The sequence below is a fragment of the Populus nigra genome, chromosome 9, assembly GCF_951802175.1.
Source record: "Populus nigra chromosome 9, ddPopNigr1.1, whole genome shotgun sequence".
Lineage (NCBI taxonomy): Eukaryota > Viridiplantae > Streptophyta > Magnoliopsida > Malpighiales > Salicaceae > Populus > Populus nigra.
In genome coordinates, this window is record NC_084860.1 from 2,407,025 (window position 1) to 2,425,201 (window position 18,177).

Consider the following 18,177-nt stretch of genomic DNA (forward strand, 5'->3'; position numbering starts at 1 on the left):
GACAACTAAGAAGAGATCCTCCCTCGAAATCCTAACTCATACAATAGTAAAAGTGATGTTCTAGGTCTTTTTCAAAAGGAAAAGAACTTGAGGTTATGGTGAAAAGCCTCTCATTCATGTGAACTTCAAGAATAATTTATGCGTTGTCCATATAGATCCATACATCAATGTTCCAATCTTTTTCCTATGATTTAAAATTTCACAATATTTTGTGTAAATCGCAAAAGAACTCAATTATCTTGATTATTAAATGTATGTTTAGTATTACTATGGTTGTGGTGTAAAATACTTTTTAATTGAAAATATATCAAAATAATATATATAACATTATTATATTAATACCATTAAAAAAATATTAATTTGATATTTTTTTCATGTGAAAAATATTTTAAAAAATAGAAGTTGTTATAATTCCAAACAAATACTAAATGAATAATGAAGTTTACAAATGAACCCATCTGTTGAATATTGTTTTTTTTTTTTTAATTTTTTTTTATGTATTTTAAGTTTGTTTTTAAGGTAATGTTGAACAAAATGTGAGAAAAAAATGACTAAAAAAAGGTGGGAGCTTTCATTGCTATTTAAATGATGAGGGGTAGCATTAGAATTTTCATTAAACTATAGAAGTAATATTGAGAGATTTTAAATTATAGAGATAGAGGTGGAAAGATTGTGAATCTATTTGAGTATTACAACTTTTATTTTTTTTGAAAATTAAGCTATTTTTTCAAAACTTATAAAAACTCTATTCGATATTTTTTGTTTTTTTTTTTAAATAATTTTGATTTATTTTTTTTTAAAAAAAATCTTAAAATAATATATTAATTTTAAATTACCCAAATCAACTAATATTAACTCTTCAAATCCAAGTGTTAAATCAAATTATAAGCAGAAATATGATATTTTAGATCTTCATGACCCAATACAATTTCTAATTTTATCAATTTAATTCACAAAAAGTATTTAAAGTTTTGGCTTCTCCATGAATACATAAAAAGATATTCTCCTATGGAACATCCTCTGTAAACATCTATCTATTAAAATATAGTAAAAAGGTTAAAATAATATTATTTGTTGCTGTGCTTTTAAGTAATCCTTAATCTTTTATATAAATTAAATTTCAAGGTTAAAATAATATTAGTATTAATAAGATTGAATGTGCAATAAAATTAATTTATATAAAAAAATGAAGCAACGTTTCATTTTTATTTAAGCTTAAGAAAAAAATATTTTTTCTTTTATTTTTACAATTACAAAACTACATAGCATAATAACCACTTGTCTTCCTTTTTTACTCACTTATTTAAATATATGAATTTAATTGAATTATAATTAACTAACAATTTTTTTTTAAATCCAAAACAAACACAAAGAATTGAAGAATTACCATAAAGAAAAAGATTGATAAAAATTAAAAGAAAAATTAAGGATAATGGTATCAATGTCCTCAACTTCACCGTAACATAATATTAATATCTCAATCATTCTTATAAAAGTTAGTTTAAGAAAAATATTTTTAATTACGGGTTTTAAAAAATAAATTTTTTTAAAAAATATATTTAATTAAAACTGTTTTGAGATAAATTTTTATAAATTTATGGATTTTATAATAAAAAAAATAAATTATATAAATCTAAATTTAAATTTAAAGTAATTAACAAGTATGCTAACTTAAACTAAAAAAGGATCTCATTGAAATTTTTTAACATATTGAGGATCTAATCAAGACAACAAATAAGTTAGAGATCTAATTAAGATTGAGATTATAGCTTGAGGACTTTTTTGAGGTTTGTCCAAAAAAGTGAAGTCCAGACATGGATTGGATTGCTGTCACATCAGTTCTACACTTGTCAGTCTGTGGGAGTCTTGCACAGAGAGTTGATCACAAATCAAGTTTCCGCCTTTTCTCTCTAGAAGAAGCCGGACACTTCTCCAGAGACAGCAAGGAAGAATCATAGGAAACAGATTTCTTTTGCTTCACAACAGTAAGGGGAAAGGAAAGGAGAAGGGAAGATGTCATCATCTCCAGTGTATTACCAATGGAAGAGCTTCGAGGAAGACGAAGATCGACCAGAGAAGCCTCGTAGATTTGGAGTTACAGAGATGAGAGGCCCTCAGTATACTCTTTTAAGCCAGAACATGCTTCAAGTATGTTTAAAGAATCTACCTTTTTTTTTCCTCGTCTTATAACTTGCAAAGATTTTTTTTTTGTTTGACACATCTTTCTTACATATTTTTTAGTTATTTTTAAAATGTTTTGAAAAATACCGTTCCAAATGTGTTTCCAAATAGCTCTTAAAAAACACCTTAACATCCCTTCTTGATTTTGATGGATGTCCATCTTGCCATTTGGTGAACTCACTTATTATTGACTGAATTTAAGGAAATGAAATGCTAGCTCTGTGTATTTTTTCTTGCTAGGAATCACCATGTGTTTGATGTAGTTTAACAATATCTGTGGCGCCCCCCCCCGCCCCCGGAGGGGATGTGTTAATTTTAGGGTGATAGAGAATCATTTGAAGTGTTTCTTGATCGACCCAAATAGAGTTTAGATCAATAATAAGTTGAAAATTACTAACTCTAGCTAGTAACTTCAAAAGTGATAAATATCTAGAAAGATTTGCAAGTTAGGAATTGAAAATGAGTTTTAAGCATTTTGTTACGATTTGTTCCAAGGGGTGTTTCTGCAATGCCATCCTCGTAGAACATTCTGTGACATATTTTTAATATATAAATTTGGGTAACATTGTGGAAACTGTTTAGCATATATCATTTTGCTTTTCGTAGAATGCTTATTGGAGAAGTCTAACTATGTAAAGTCATGGAATTTGAGTTTCTACTTATGCACTCACACAGAGCTTGGCAGGATGTTTTTGAGACAATGGGGCAGTTTGTTGATGGGCTGAAATTCTCTGGAGGTTCTGATAGTTTGATGCCTAAGTCTTTTATCAAAGAAGTGATTGACATGGCCCACAAACATGATGTGTATGTTAGTACTGGCGATTGGGCTGAGCATTTGCTTCATAAAGGTCCGACGGCTTTCAAAGAGTATGTTGAGGTAAGGGAGAGAAGAGAGATTGATTATAACAGGTGTGCGTGCACACACATTTATAATTGTTTTATAATGTTTTATTAGACAGTGATTTGGTTTTGCTACTGTGATGCTCTTTAGGAATGTAAAAGTATGGGGTTTGACACAATTGAGCTGAATGTGGGATCGCTTGGAGTTCCTGAAGAAACACTTTTGAGATACGTGCGCTTGATTAAGAGTGGTGGTTTGAAAGCTAAGCCTCAATTTGCAGTTAAGTTTAACAGGTCAGACATTCCGACTGTTGGGCATAGAGCATTTGGGGCTTATGTACCCCCAACACCTCGAAGCTCTGGTAAGGAAGCAGCAATTAGCTTGTTGTTTGTTTTCTTAGGAAATATATTGCTTGAAAATGGAGGGATACAAGCTTAGCATAATGGCTGATGAACTAGGGAGTACGGTGCATCTGCTCTGAAGTCATATATTGTCATTCAGTTGCAGGATATGCAGGTTGAGCTACAGTTAGATATCCAGCTCAAATGGATAATTGATCCATGGATATAAAAAATAAGCATAAAGTATTTTTTCAGACTCTCTCCGCTTGATTAATTGGAAATGTAATGCAGGATACTGCTGATTGAATGTGTAAAGCATTTGCTGTCGACTGAGTCATTACTGTAGCCAATGGTCAAATTAAAGTTCTCAGTATCATAGTATATGTTAAACAGTTGAAGGCTTTGATGTGATACTCCAATCAGTTAATGTTCCATGTTTAATTTAATAAGCAATTACTGCTATGCTCACGCACATGTTTGTTATTTTCATGGTTACAAACCGTTGAAGGCTTTGATTATCAATTTTTCTTTATGAAATTGGCTTCATTCAGATTTAAAGAAGTGTTGAACACTGTTTGTGGGAATCCAACTACCATCAGAGAGATCTAGATGGTGGAAAGAAATTGCCCTAATTTGGGAGAAAATGGATTAGTTAATGACTACTCATTAAAACACGGTTGTTCAAACAATTATGGAAAAAAACTAGTGTATGCCCTAGTAAAATGGTGGTTGAAGTGACAACAAGATGTTGAAGCACCTGAATTAAGAGAAGCATGCAGTATTTCTAAGGATGCTTGGGTTAGAGTTGAAATATGCGTGTAACAGAAATGTAAATTTTGTAGGACCATTGCATCCAAGCTTATAAGGATCTATATCTTTGTTTCACAGAACTGGTTGAAGATGTTAATCTCCTGATTAACATGGCCGAGAGATGCTTAGAGGCTGGGGCAGACATGATTATGATTGATGCAGACGACATCTGCAAGGATGTTGATTCTCTGAGAGCAGATATAGTTGCAAAAGTAATTGGGCGACTAGGTCTTGAGAAGACCATGTTTGAAGCATCAAATACTAAAACTGCAGACTGGTTTATCAAACGTTATGGCCCAAAGGTAATATTCCTCCGTCTCTCCTTAATCACATGGTGAAATCAAGCATCAAACTTTGATATAACTGTTGCTAATGGCATGTATTCTTTCTCAGGTGAACCTGTTTGTGGATCATTCTCAAGTAATTGGTCTAGAATGCCTCCGAGGCGGCCACAACATGGGTAGAAGACATGCTTCTGCCCTTGGCTCCTCATACTTTCTCTTCTGAACTGTTGCTTTGCGAACGGATAGCATTTTCCTTGTTGTAAGCTGGAACTTGATATGTTAAGTCTTCCAACTTTGTGATATCTATGTCAGTAATGCTAAATGTGTGAGACTGATCATATGTTGCATGCATGTCTCAATCGTGCATGTTCTAATGTAAGATGTCTGCTGATTTTGAGCTCATCAAAATATCAATTTCCTCTTCTGGTGATTTCCCACGTGTCAGAATCTGGTCCTTCATCGTTTTTTTCTCTCCTGGCTTGGTCATTAACAATGCGTAATGATAGGATACAACTATTTGAGATTGGATAAATTTATATAATAACATGAATTTGACTGAATATTTGATTTGATGAATAAAAATACCTTTAACCTTAACATATAAGGCCAACAGCCCACCACCCTAACATGAATCCTGTTGTGTTGGCTTGGGTTGATAAATGGGTTTAGTTCTAGGTTAGAATTCTAGTATTATTTAGGCATAGGTATAGTTGTAAAACCTGTGCTGGGTTGGATGTTGAAGTCTATTTGAGATTGTAATAATAGTGATGGTTTAAAATATTTTTTTATTTAGAAATGTATTAAAATAAAATTTTTTATTTTTTAAAAATTATTTTTTACATTTGCATATCAAATCTAAAAACAAAAAAAAAAATTCATTTAAAAAAAATTAAAATTTTTAGAAATAAGGTGCAAGAACTTCCTAACTCAATTCCTCGTCTATTTATCATGGGTTGTTTTTTTTTTTTTTTTTTACCAAAACAACTTCATTTCTAAAATGATTATTTTTAAAATAATAGTTTAGATTGACCCGTTAATCTCTGGACAACTCAACTTAGAACCCAAACCTTGATCATAGGTTACGTGATAAGGACTTTCACATACCTAAATCTTGATCTATTCTTTTCAAATTTAAAGCTTTAGGGTGTGTTTGGTTTCTGAAAAATAGGTTTTAGAAAACTATTTTTTAAATTTTTCTGTGTTTATTTGCCATTAGAAAAATTGGTTAATGGAAAATATTTTTTGGTCAACAGAAAATTTAACTTGGTTTTCAGGAAAGTACTTTTTTTTTATTTTGGTAGGAAAACACTTTCCGGAAGTTATGAAAAATTTAGAAATGTCATATTATTTGCTGATTATATCAAATTTGATCCTTAAACTTTTGATTGCTATATATATATATATATATATATATATATATATATATATATATATATATATATTGTTTTGAATATTTATTTTTCAATTTCATCTCTTAGAATTTAATTTTTATATTAACTTTGGTTCTCATTTTTATAATTGTTATTTGCTTTTCCCTTATCATGTTTTAATTTAAATTTTTTATCTATGAAATTTGGTCCTCATTCTTTTGATTATTACTTATTTTATTTGAAATAATTTATGAAATGTTAATTATTATTATTTTAATTTCTTTATTTTTTATTTTTTTTTTATTTTTTTTATTTGATCTATATTATTTTGATTATTGTTTATTTTATTTGAGATAATTTATGAAATTATATTTTTTTTAATTTTATTTCCATTTAACTTTTTAATTTATAAGATTTGTTCCTTATTATTTTAATAAACTTGAAAAAAATTACTTTTTTGCAAACAAATGAAGTCTTAATATGAAATCTCTAAATAAATCCTCCAAAAGTTTATTTTATTTTTCAAGTGGATAGATGAGCTCTTGGTTTGAGTTGTAGGTGGAGGCAACGGGCTTACCTTCTGCCTAGCATTAATTGAAACGTCTATATAAATTAATGCACCCTCCTATGGAAGAATTACATTAAATTCAATTCAATTCATATTTAACCTTACAAGAAAGAATTCTCATATGATCCATATCTTCTCGTCAAGCATGGCATCCCAGACCGAGAAAAAGACAGCTTGTGTGATAGGCGGCACAGGGTTTGTGGCATCCTTGCTTATCAAGCTGTTGCTTGAGAAAGGCTATGCAGTTAACACAACAGTCAGGGATCCAGGTTGATGCTACGTTTTCTCTTCTTACTTCCCTTCTCTTGCTTGCCCTTTGTTTCTCGATCTTCTCTCTCTCTTCTTGCCATACTCCTTGAAGATATATGAGATTTTGTCCCAATATTTCTTTAATTTGTTGTTTGTGTGTAGTGCATTAGTTATCAAATCTAATTTGGGGTCGAAAAGTCTGACTTACAAGTTGAATGAATTAATCTAGATTAATTATTTTTATTTTTATTTTATTTTAAATTAAATTAGATTTTGATTGAGTTAAACTAACTCAATTAACTTAATCACAAGTCAGGCCAGATTCTGAATGGACTGATCTAGTCATCAGACTAGATCCTGTATCGCAAGTCTAAACTTAGTGTATTTACAGATTACGATTTAACTCATCTCGTATTAATATTTTACTTTTCTCAGGAAGTCTCTAGTTTCGAACTTCTCTGTATCTGAAAAAAAGATAAACACAAGGTTTTATCATCAGCGGCTTCTGTTCTTTCTACTCTGACCTCTCATTTGGGTCTTTGAGGGAAGTATAAAATTGCATAACAAAAGGATTAGAGTTGTTAAATTTGCCAGCAAGTTAATGGAGTCCATAGACTGAAATAAGAGGTCAGAGTAGGGATATGGTTATTTGGGCCCCTAACTGAACTTGTGCTACACTACAAATTTCACAGTCACAACGCAGTCCTTTTTGCATGCAGACAATCAAAAGAAGATTGCTCACCTAATAGCACTACAGCATTTGGGGGACCTAAACATTTTTGGAGCAGATTTGACCAATGAAGAAAGCTTCAATGCTCCCATAGCATGTTGTGACCTTGTCTTCCATGTTGCAACCCCAGTTAATTTTGCTTCTGAGGATCCAGAGGTACAAAAATATTAGAACTACATTAGTAACCATACACTTGAAATTATAATCTCGTTGCATTTTTTGGTACTGAGGTTGCTTCCATTTTTTGTCCTGTGAATACAGAATGACATGATCAAGCCAGCAATTCAAGGAGTGCATAATGTGTTGAAAGCCTGTGCAAAAGCTAAAACAGTTAAAAGGGTCATTTTGACATCCTCTGCTGCAGCTGTATCAATCAATAAGCTTAATGGCACAGGTTTGGTCATGGATGAGAAGAACTGGACTGATGTTGAGTTCTTAACTTCTGAGAAACCACCCACTTGGGTAATTAACGATATACTTGGCAGTCTAAAGCAAGATTATCCTTGATTATCGAATACAGTAGGCCAACATAATTGAACTGAATTATATGAAATATGCAGGGGTACCCTGCGTCCAAGACACTAGCTGAGAAGGCAGCCTGGAAATTTGCTGAAGAAAATAACATCGATCTCATTACTGTCATCCCTAGTCTCATGACTGGTCCTTCTTTCACACCGCATATTCCCGACAGCATAAACCTGGCAATGTCATTGATTACAGGTGCTAAACCAGCCAGAAATCCTGAGCCTAAAATATGTGCATTTTGTGTGTGTTTTCCTTTTTGTTCAAATTAAAACATAACTGGCTTTTTTATGGTGTTCCAACAAATTGCAGGGAATACATTCCTGATAAATGGTTTGAAAGGTATGCAAATGCTGTCAGGTTCGATCTCTATTACACACGTAGAGGATGTTTGTCGCGCCCATATATTTTTAGCTGAGAAAGAATCTGCTTCTGGTAGATATATATGCTGTGGTGTTAACACCAGTGTTGTTGAGCTTGCCAAGTTCTTGAACAAACGATACCCCCAGTATCAAGTCCCAACCGAGTAAGCTACTCGCTTCAGGATTTTACTCCCAAAATTTCCCATTTTGTAAAAACTGAACTGCCTCTTAATCTCTTATTTTTTTTGTTAAACAAAAAAAAATACAGTTGTGGGGATTTCCCTTCCGAGGCCAAGCTGATCATCACTTCAGAGAAGCTTAGTAGTGAGGGGTTCAGTTTCAACTATGGAATCGAAGAGATCTATGACCAAACTGTGGAATACTTCAAGGTCAATGGATTGCTGAATTGAAGAGGTCTAGATTTCTAGTTAAATGTCTCTTCCCATTTGAAGGATCGGCATTTGACCGCGGAGATATTCTAGGTTGGCTGTATTTGGCGTCAAAGAATAATCTCTTATGTTAAGTGTAGTACTGCTATCATGTTGAAGCAGTTTTATGTTTTTATTCCAGGCAGCACTTTCACATACAGAACTAATTGAAAATACCTGCTTTGATTTTCGAAAGCAACACTCAAGAATTCGCAGAAGCAGCAACCTTAATAAGCTTCTAATTTAGTTACCTCCTTGGTTCTCTCTTCCACGCAGAAGCAGCAAGAACAACAATTTTTATATGACAACAGCAACAATAACAGCCTCCAATCGCAGCGACAACATCAATTTCCATAACTACTACTGCTGCTGTAATAAATTAATCCATGGCTTCGAAAAACTTTGTGCAACCAGCCAGTCCTCGCTTTGATGATTATTACGATCACTAGAGCATGCTAATGGAGAACTTCTTAGGATCTAAGAAGTATTGGCAAGTTATCTATGATGGGATAGCAAAACCAACAATTGGAACAATAATAATAAAAAAATGCATAAAAACAGAGATCAAAGGGAAGTGATTGAAGGATTTGAAGGAAAAGATCGACCATTTTGAATCAAATGTCCGATCAATCATGAAAATCATTATTTGTAAGGACAGCTCCAAGGATATTTGGGGCTCCATTAAAAAGAAGTACCATGGAACAACTAGGAAAAAGCGGTAACCTTTTCAAGCACTTCATATGGAATTCAAATTTATTAAGATGAATTTGAAAGGGTCATTAAATTATCTTTCATGAATTATTAAGGATATTAATTAATTCTTCATTTATGGATTACAGAGTTCTTGTTGGTTCAAGAGTAGAAAATGAATCGGTAAGACGAGGAGGAGAAAGCTTTATGAGCTTCATCTAATAATCAGTTTTCCACATCACAGAAAGATGGTCGAGAAAGAGGAAGGAGCAAAAGCAACAATGTTGGGAGATTCTCTTATTTGAAATCCATAGATAATTGGCCTTCTGATTATTAAAGAAGAAGAATAATCGTAGTGATTGGATTATATACTTATTCTTAGTGGAAATAAAATATTAAAATGATTTTTTATGAAATAACTTTACTTCTATTTATTTTGATGTAAATAACGACAAGAAAGCTCTTTAAAAAAATTATTGGTTCAATTTGATGTTATTCAATTTGAAGTTAGAATATAAGTATAGGTTAAGAAAGTCAAAGGATAATCTTGGTCCTCTTGAAAATATCATTGTAAGTAAATACCTAATTCTAAATGATAAAAATATATCTATAATTAGAGCAATAGGTTAAGATGGTTTTTTGGATTAACAATTATCATTTTTTTAGTGAATTAAAAAAAAGAATTTTCTAGTAATTAGAATTCTAGTCATTTAAATAAAAGGTTTAGGAGTTACGATTCCCACTATGATTATTCTTTGTATGATACTAAATATAGTTGAAATAATTATATTAATATTTGCATTGACAAATATTATCTTTGTTCTTAAATTGGATTGATAGTTCTAATTGAAGTGGCAGTGAAAATTCTGGTTTTTCTCGAAATGCATTGAAGTGCAGCAGTTGACTGGACATCTAGGGATAAAATATTATTTTAGTGCAGGCTAGTTATATTTCTACTTGCTTTTTGAGTGAAGGTAGAAATATAAGTGAAAACAGGAATTTCAGTCTAAGAACTAGCATGAACGACAACAATTTCACTCTAAGAGAAAATTATAATGATCTTGGTATAATTAAAAAATCAAGCTTTTATGGGTTTAATGTGAAATGTATTATGGATTAAATTAAATAAAAAATGAAATATTTATTAACAACATGAGTATCATTTGAAAATGAGTAGTTTAGAGATAGGATAGGATTGGATTTTCGATTGATTTAGGCACTTGGGATCCTATTGACTCATAAATAAAAAGGGGGGAATAGATTCGCAAGTTAAAAAATTTATATTCTAATTATAATATTAGAATAGAGCTTATGCTATAGAAATATTAGATCATATAGTATTGACAAATCAAGCAGATTCATTAAAAATTCACAGACAAAAAAATAGAAAAAAGCATTCATGAACTCCCCCTTCTATATCTTATATCTTACGTCTATAATGTTTTTGCTATGGTGGATCTCCTCTAGTAAAGCTCTGGGATCTTGAATTATTAATTGGTGGAATACCAGTAAATTCAAAAAACATTTAAATGATATTCAAGAAAAGAATATTCCAGAAAAACTAATAGAGTTCAAGGAACTCTCTTGTTGGGCGAAATAATAAAGAAATACTTGCAAACACATCCACAAGAGTTTCGTATCAAGATGCTCAACACGAATTGTATCCATGCGATTTTGCTGTTCTCGACAAATTAGTTCGGAGACAAATGAATTGAGAGACCAACATTGCTGAAAGAGACCTGAATTGAATCCTACGTGCCTGCAGGGTGCAACACGTTGGAGTTGTCAAAGTCAATATATATATTAATCGAGAAAGCAACACTTACGAAAGACACCAGACATTGAGCCTTCAAGGACCACAGAAGTTTTTATAGCCACAGAAAACCTGCAGTAGTCAAAGCCACCACCGACGATATTCCCATGACCGAAGCTTAGATGATGTTAACTTGTTGACCATGGCAACAGACAGAGAAGATTGGAGATAGTGACTAGTTGTTTGGTCATGAAAAGCATTGATTGATTCCATCTCAAATTAAGGTAAAAACTTATGCTCAAGAAGAACATAAATTCATAATTTTTTTAAAAACTTATTTTTTTTTCAAACCATATTTAAAAAATTATCCCAATATCAAACTCTTCTTTGTAATTACTAATGCTATACTCACCATGATAGGGAATCAATCCAGCTATTACAACAACAATGGAGTAGAAAACATGCTAGAGCAAAGTTGTTCTTACATTGAATTTATGTATTTTAAAAATATAGGACTTCGAACTCTTATCTTAATAGTTAAAGGAGTATTTATAATATGTAAACTTTATCTTTTCATTAAGTAAAGGAGCTAAAAAATAATTTTATCATAATAATATTTAAATTAAATAAATATCCACTACAAATATATTAATAAAAAGAGTATCTTTTATATATAAATGAATAAGGGAAGAAGTAGATAGGCTTAAGACACTTAACATGTAACTATGTTGTTTGGTTAATAAAGAAGGTAAGGGTCTAAAGAGATAAGTATATCTTTTAGGATCAAACTCATAATCATCGTCCAAGTTTATAGAAAAACTAGATGTTTATCTAATATTTGGGTTCGGGTGCTATCTAGAGCCCACAATATTTTGGATATAGGCGTATAATTAATGTAAGTTTTTGTTAAAAGAGATAAATTTTGATCCTATAATAATTATTATTATTTAAAGTGTGATTGTAAAATACTTTTTATCTAGTAATTTTATTGTATTTATTTTACATTGGATAAAAAAAAAGTTTCCGCAAGACAACGGAACTTATTTGTAATTACTATATGTGTAGACAAACAATATTAAAGACGTAGCTATTACTTTTGGAATTTGTTTTATGGCGCAGGAAACTGTGAGCTAGCTGACAAGTACAAAATACATAGGCTCACCGTGTCTTCGACTGTAAGATTAGGGGCGAGTAACAAAATTGAAAATTGATTAAATTAAAAAAATAACAGTAAAAATTAAATTATAAAAAAAATTTGATTAAATCGATTAAATTTTTTTAAAAACCGACCGGTTTGGTTTTATAAGCCTGAAACTGAAAAAACCAAATCGAACCCAAATAAAAAAAACCGAGTCAAATAGAAAAAAACCGAGCTAAAACCGAGCTAAAACCTAGCCAAATTGAGCTAAAATCGAGCCAAACTAGTTTGAACCGGTTTTTACCCTAAAAAATCAAACAAACCAAACCAAACCAAACCAAAATCGGTTGGTTTGAACCAGTTTTGGTTCGGTTATTTTTAAAAAAACTTTTAGTTTGATTATTTTTTTTTGATAAAAACTAAACTGAAAATAATCACCTTTACCTGTTTCCAACAAATTTAATTTTTAAAATTGTGTCTCTTAATTTATTTTTTTCTAATATATATGAATCTTTAAATTTTATTATTTTTTACAATAAATTTTGAACTGTGTGTTTTTTATGCTATTTTAAAAAATACTCCAAACTCAATATAAAATATTGGTTTTGCTAGAAATGTAAAATAAAAAATTAAGATGCAATGATTACTTCTATGTTTCAAGCAATCATTGAATTCCTGGTAGCCATAAGTCAAAACTCAATAATAGAAGGATGATTTTTTTTTCTATTGACAACGATGAGTATTTAGCTGGTGTTTATTGATGTGGTTTAATTATGTTTTTAAAATTTATTTAGTTATAAATTAATTTATTTAATATTTTTAAATTATTTCAATGTGTTATATCAAAAATAAATTTTAAAAATAAAAAATATTATTATAATATATTTTTAAATAAAAAAATATTTTGAAAAACAATATAAGAAAACTTATTTATATATATATTAATTTTTTTTTCTTCACTTATTTTATTCTCTATCCTTTACTGGGTTTTTTTTTTGAGTGTTGCAACACGAGATTGACCCCAACATTTGAGATTGACATCGTACCAACAACGCCATGCATGGAAGTTCAAATAATGTCAAATTGTGTCCCTGGATCTTCAATTTTTTTTTCAAGCAACAAAACCAGTTTTTTTTTCTTTTTTTTTTTTGTGTAAAATTGACTATTAACCAAATATTGGGATATTTTTTCGACACTCTGAGAACCTTGTAGCAAGCTAAAAAAACAATATATCAAAACTAAATCTAAAATAATACAACGTTAAAGAATAAAATTAAAAAATAAATTAGATTTAATTACTAAAATAAAAAAAATTGTAAAAAAAATAGCATTTTTAGGGTGAATAATATATCATGAGGGAGTCTACATTATTTTTTCTAGGGCAAGTGTTATTATTATTATTATTACTGTAATCCTAATTACATGTAATTGTAATTTTAAACTTAATTAATTTTATGATAACAAAACTTTTACGTTAATTAAAGTGCTTTTATCTATCCTTTGCTTCACTTATTTTCTTATTTGTTTTTTTAGCATGTACTAGATCATTTATTTGCGTTATGTTGTTTTATCATATTTGTTCCATTTTAGTTAAACAGTTCCATCATATTTCTAAAATCTACATCATATGTAATCAGTATCAGAAAATACTGATATTCTTCAACACAACACCTCCAAGTGATAACTATTTCAACATTATTATAATTCATCCCAAGTTTTCAACTTATAACTTTTTTAGTATTTTCAAATCTACTAGTAGCATTCAAGAACACAATAATTTCGTCAATATAAGTGACACTATTATTTGTGTCATGAACAATAGTACTATTGCCCCGACACCGTGGAGACCTTAAAGGTTTACGGAAAAAGAATAAATATTTGACATCTTATTCTTAAATGAAGAAATGTCTAGTTTAAGGAGTCGCCATATAGTATTATGGTTATTAGAAACCCTAACTGGTCAACAAAGATTTTATGGTACGGGGTTGGTTACGCGAAAGAGAAGATAATATCACCCCCTAAGCGTCCTACCTAAGATAGACTGTATTGCTGGTTTTGTTTTAAATTACTATAATATCAATAAATATTTAATTTTAATGTTGATAAATATTATATAACAAAAAGATATGGTGCCTGAGTGAACTTTTATGCCCGCTGCTTTTGCTCTGGGGTGACTTAGGCTCCATCTAGTTGTGGCTGGAGATAGTCACTAGTTGTTTAGTTATGAAAAACATTTGTTGATTCTATCTCAAACTAAGGTAAAAACTTAGGCTCGAGAAAAAACATAAATTCATAATTTTTTTAAAAAACTTATTTTATTTTTCAAACCATATTTATAAAAATTACTACAACACTAGTAGAATCAAATAGTTCATCTCGAATACAACTCTTGTAAGCTTACAGGCTGCTCACGGCCCGCACGATGAAGTTCCAATCAGTATCGTGATGTGATCAATGGATAATGTTATACTCACCGTGATGAAGTGTTGGATTTTGATTACCTCTTTTATGTAAACAAGTTAATTTCTTAAGAATGGAATCCATTATTTTTTAAATAGTTAATTGGTGCTTAATTTTTATCATTATTAAATCTATGCTTGCGAGCCTACGCAGAAAGCTCCATCTAGATCTTGGCCTCTGACAACCAAAATTTGGGACCTTGGCTCATGTTGCACTAGCATGATTAATAAGTTTGACGAATCGACATTCGTTTCCATTTCCATGCTACGGCTGCAGCACTATATCAAATTCATACCTTTTTATTTTTGTATTTTAAAAAAATTAATTTTTTTTTTAAAAAAACAATTATTAAATTTAGAAATCTTCATCAATGTCGCCCATCCCACCAGTGCCAGAACTGACCCCGTGTAATTGAGGGCTATAAACCCTATATACAGGCTGCTTTGCATTGATTTGCCGCTGTGCATACATTAATTTCACGTTTTTTTTTAAGGTTGTCATGGACCCGAATGCATTTTTTCTAATGTTTTCACTACTCATGTGTTATATGCAAAGATGCATGCACCTTGTATAATTGGATCACAGGTCAGATGAAGGTCAGATGAGTTGAAAATGTAAAGATTGAATTTATATTAGTCAACAATATTAACAGCAACAAGTACTGCACTTCTTTTCAATGCATTTGCAGAAATTAAACGAGGATTCGTGACTGAATTAAATTACGTGAACATGGATGGAGGGACACAACTTCTTCTATTTTTCCTTGATCAAATCAAACTTTCTTCACTGCGGGTCCTTTACTGCCTATAGATACTCGTCTGAAGATTGAAGTATCTCAAGCCAACCCTGTTAGTTCAGCCATTGTTTATATAAACTTTTTCTCGTTTCGATCCTTTGATTCCTCCCACACTCTTTCCAACAATCATGGAATACAAGCAACAAGTGCTAGTTGAGCAAAATTCTTTGCAATGCCAGAACAACTCTGAAGACATTGATATGAGACAAGAAAGGCGGCCGGTCTGCCAATTATAAACCAAATATTTGGAAATATGATTTCATACAGTCTCTTTCTAGCGAATATGATGTGAGATCTTAATCCCTTTCTAGCAAACTTGTTTTAATAAAAACTAAAAAAAATTAATTAACGGGTTCTTGACCTGTGTTTTATCTTAGATTGATTTGGATTTTTAACTGAATCAATTTTTTTTTTTAAATTCAGACCAATTCATACCCTATGTTAACTCATCAAGTTAATCCTAGTTTTATAAATAGAATTATTATAATATTATTAATTCCAACACTTAACATAAACTAAAGTAAAAAAAAATTATCTAATTATTTTTTAAAATATATAAATTTGATAATAATACATATTGAGAGTAAAATATATTTTTATATATTTTATTTTATCTTGACCCTCATAATCAAATATGATATGAAGATATATATATATCACTATTGAATACAAATTCTATCTCTTCCTTTCTTTCTTTTTTTTTTAAATCTTTTTACTAGTGTTTTTGTTTCTTTTATGCAAGGGATAATAATTAAACACTACCAATATTTATTGAAGTTAAAAGAAATTGGATTTATATTTGAATGGATAGGTATAGGTTAAGAACTAAGAAGATACGTGCGGTTGTAAGCTCTTTAGAAGAAAAGGTATCTCGTGTACGTAACTGGGGCTTGCCTTCTTAAATGTCTAAGCAAGTAAACATAGTGGACCAAGTGACAAGAAGAGTGGGTCACCCTTGGGAATGTGTTCCACGAGAAGAGATTATTTTTTTTGCCAAGAAGAGTGGGCAGCACCACAAAATACAAAGAGCATAACAACACTTGCCTTCATTAACAACAGTCGTAGGCCATTACGTGTTTTGCTAGCTGGTGCTGTAAACATGTTGATCAACGAGGAGGAGAGTAAAAAGAAAGAAAACTTACGTAGTTCGGAAAAGAATGGAACAGATGAAAAAGAAAACCAATTAAGTTGGTGTGACGTCAAGTGGAAATTGGGAAAGAAGGTTGCTGATCGAGCTAAATAAATGTCTTGATACACTTGTCCAAGCATAATTTATTATTAGAATAGACTAGATAATTGGCGGATTAGATTAAAATTTTATTTAATATTTCTAATATTTTTTTTGTTGTTAATATCTTTTTAACAAAAAAAATATATTTAAATTGTGTAAAAATTGATTCATTATGTGAATCTTAGAGTTCACTGCTCCCTAGACTCTATATATATATATATATATATATATATATATATATATATATATATATATATATATATATATTAGTTTAATGTGAGTGTTTGGGTCAGCTTTCGCGTACCTCGACTAATCCCACGGGTTCTAAAGTTAATAACCATGTAAGTTTTCAATAGTCATCATATAAACAACTACAGAACTTGAATATGAAATCACAGATAAAGTAAATCTTTTAATCTCAAACTTTTACTACGAAATCAATAATTAATCTAGAGATATGTTGAAGAGAAGGGAGTGGGTGATCAATGCCTTTGTGGTCTATTTTGTGTTTTATGAGACGTCATTGTTGATCTCGATATGATTTTATTATAATGAATTTGAGTGTTTTACTTTGCATGTGCTTCGTTAGCTTGTAAACTTGATTGATATCTGACATGTTAATTAGCATGCTTTTGTTCGATTTGAACCTGTCGAATTAATACATCAAACTTGGAATTGAATGATTTTTTTTGTCAATTTCTACGTACGTTCATGGTGGATGGCTCTATTCCCAGACAAAAATGCCTTAGGTCACGTCTTTAGTTGTTGAATGCTAAAATGATTTGTGGTTCATATGCTTACGTGTTAGGGCATCTTCAAGAAAAAAAGTCAAAAAATAAAAATAAAAAATAGCTTTCATCCTTTCTTAAATGGGCCCTTCGAGGGACCAATGTCACGTGTTAAGGCATCTCCACAAAAAGTTTTTTTTTATTGAAGTTGTATTAATAATTAGTTATAATTAATAAATAGTTGTATTAATATTAAATATATTAAAATATAATTGATTTTTCTAAATAGTTTTTTTTTTACATTGGAGTGGAGTGCATGTATAAAAAAAAATGTTATATTTACATTATTTAAAAAACTATAATACCAATTTAGTTTTTTGAAATAACTTCTTTTCTTTGAGATGCTCATAGGCAAAGATGATCTTCGAAACCGTCTAACCATCTAAAAAACATTATTATTATGCATGGTTTAATGCGTGTTATTATTATAGTATAATATGTTTTTTAAAAGTATTTTTACTTGAAAATATATGAAAATAATTTTTTTTATGATTTATCTTTTAATATTAATATATTAAAATCATCAGAAATCATTTAAAAAAAGCATTAAGTTGATGCTTTTTCAATATAAATGCATTAAAAAAAAACACCCTAATATAGTTGAGAGCACAATATTAAACAAACATGCACTTATT

General features: G+C 30.3%; 2 protein-coding genes across 3 annotated transcripts; both read left to right on the top strand.

The window, feature by feature from the left end:
- Positions 1 to 1,852: 1,852 nt before the first annotated feature.
- LOC133703097 (protein HEAT-STRESS-ASSOCIATED 32-like) lies at positions 1,853 to 4,887 on the top strand. 2 transcript variants are annotated; one of them, XM_062127518.1, is made up of 5 exons: positions 1,853 to 2,148; positions 2,867 to 3,058; positions 3,173 to 3,383; positions 4,252 to 4,475; positions 4,567 to 4,887. In XM_062127518.1, exons 1-5 carry the CDS (start codon positions 2,014 to 2,016, stop codon positions 4,678 to 4,680), a joined length of 876 nt encoding a protein of 291 aa, XP_061983502.1. In that variant the 5' UTR covers positions 1,853 to 2,013; the 3' UTR covers positions 4,681 to 4,887. The 2 variants fall into 2 exon arrangements, with proteins under 2 accessions (XP_061983502.1, XP_061983503.1); XM_062127519.1 differs by having other exon boundaries at positions 2,007 to 2,148; positions 2,857 to 3,058.
- A 1,499-nt stretch (positions 4,888 to 6,386) lies between these two features.
- LOC133703010 (anthocyanidin reductase ((2S)-flavan-3-ol-forming)-like) lies at positions 6,387 to 8,936 on the top strand. The gene is made up of 6 exons (XM_062127391.1): positions 6,387 to 6,664; positions 7,364 to 7,530; positions 7,636 to 7,836; positions 7,935 to 8,094; positions 8,209 to 8,422; positions 8,527 to 8,936. The coding sequence occupies exons 1-6, from the start codon at positions 6,517 to 6,519 to the stop codon at positions 8,666 to 8,668; spliced, it is 1,032 nt and encodes a 343-aa protein (XP_061983375.1). The 5' UTR covers positions 6,387 to 6,516; the 3' UTR covers positions 8,669 to 8,936.
- Positions 8,937 to 18,177: the final 9,241 nt, after the last annotated feature.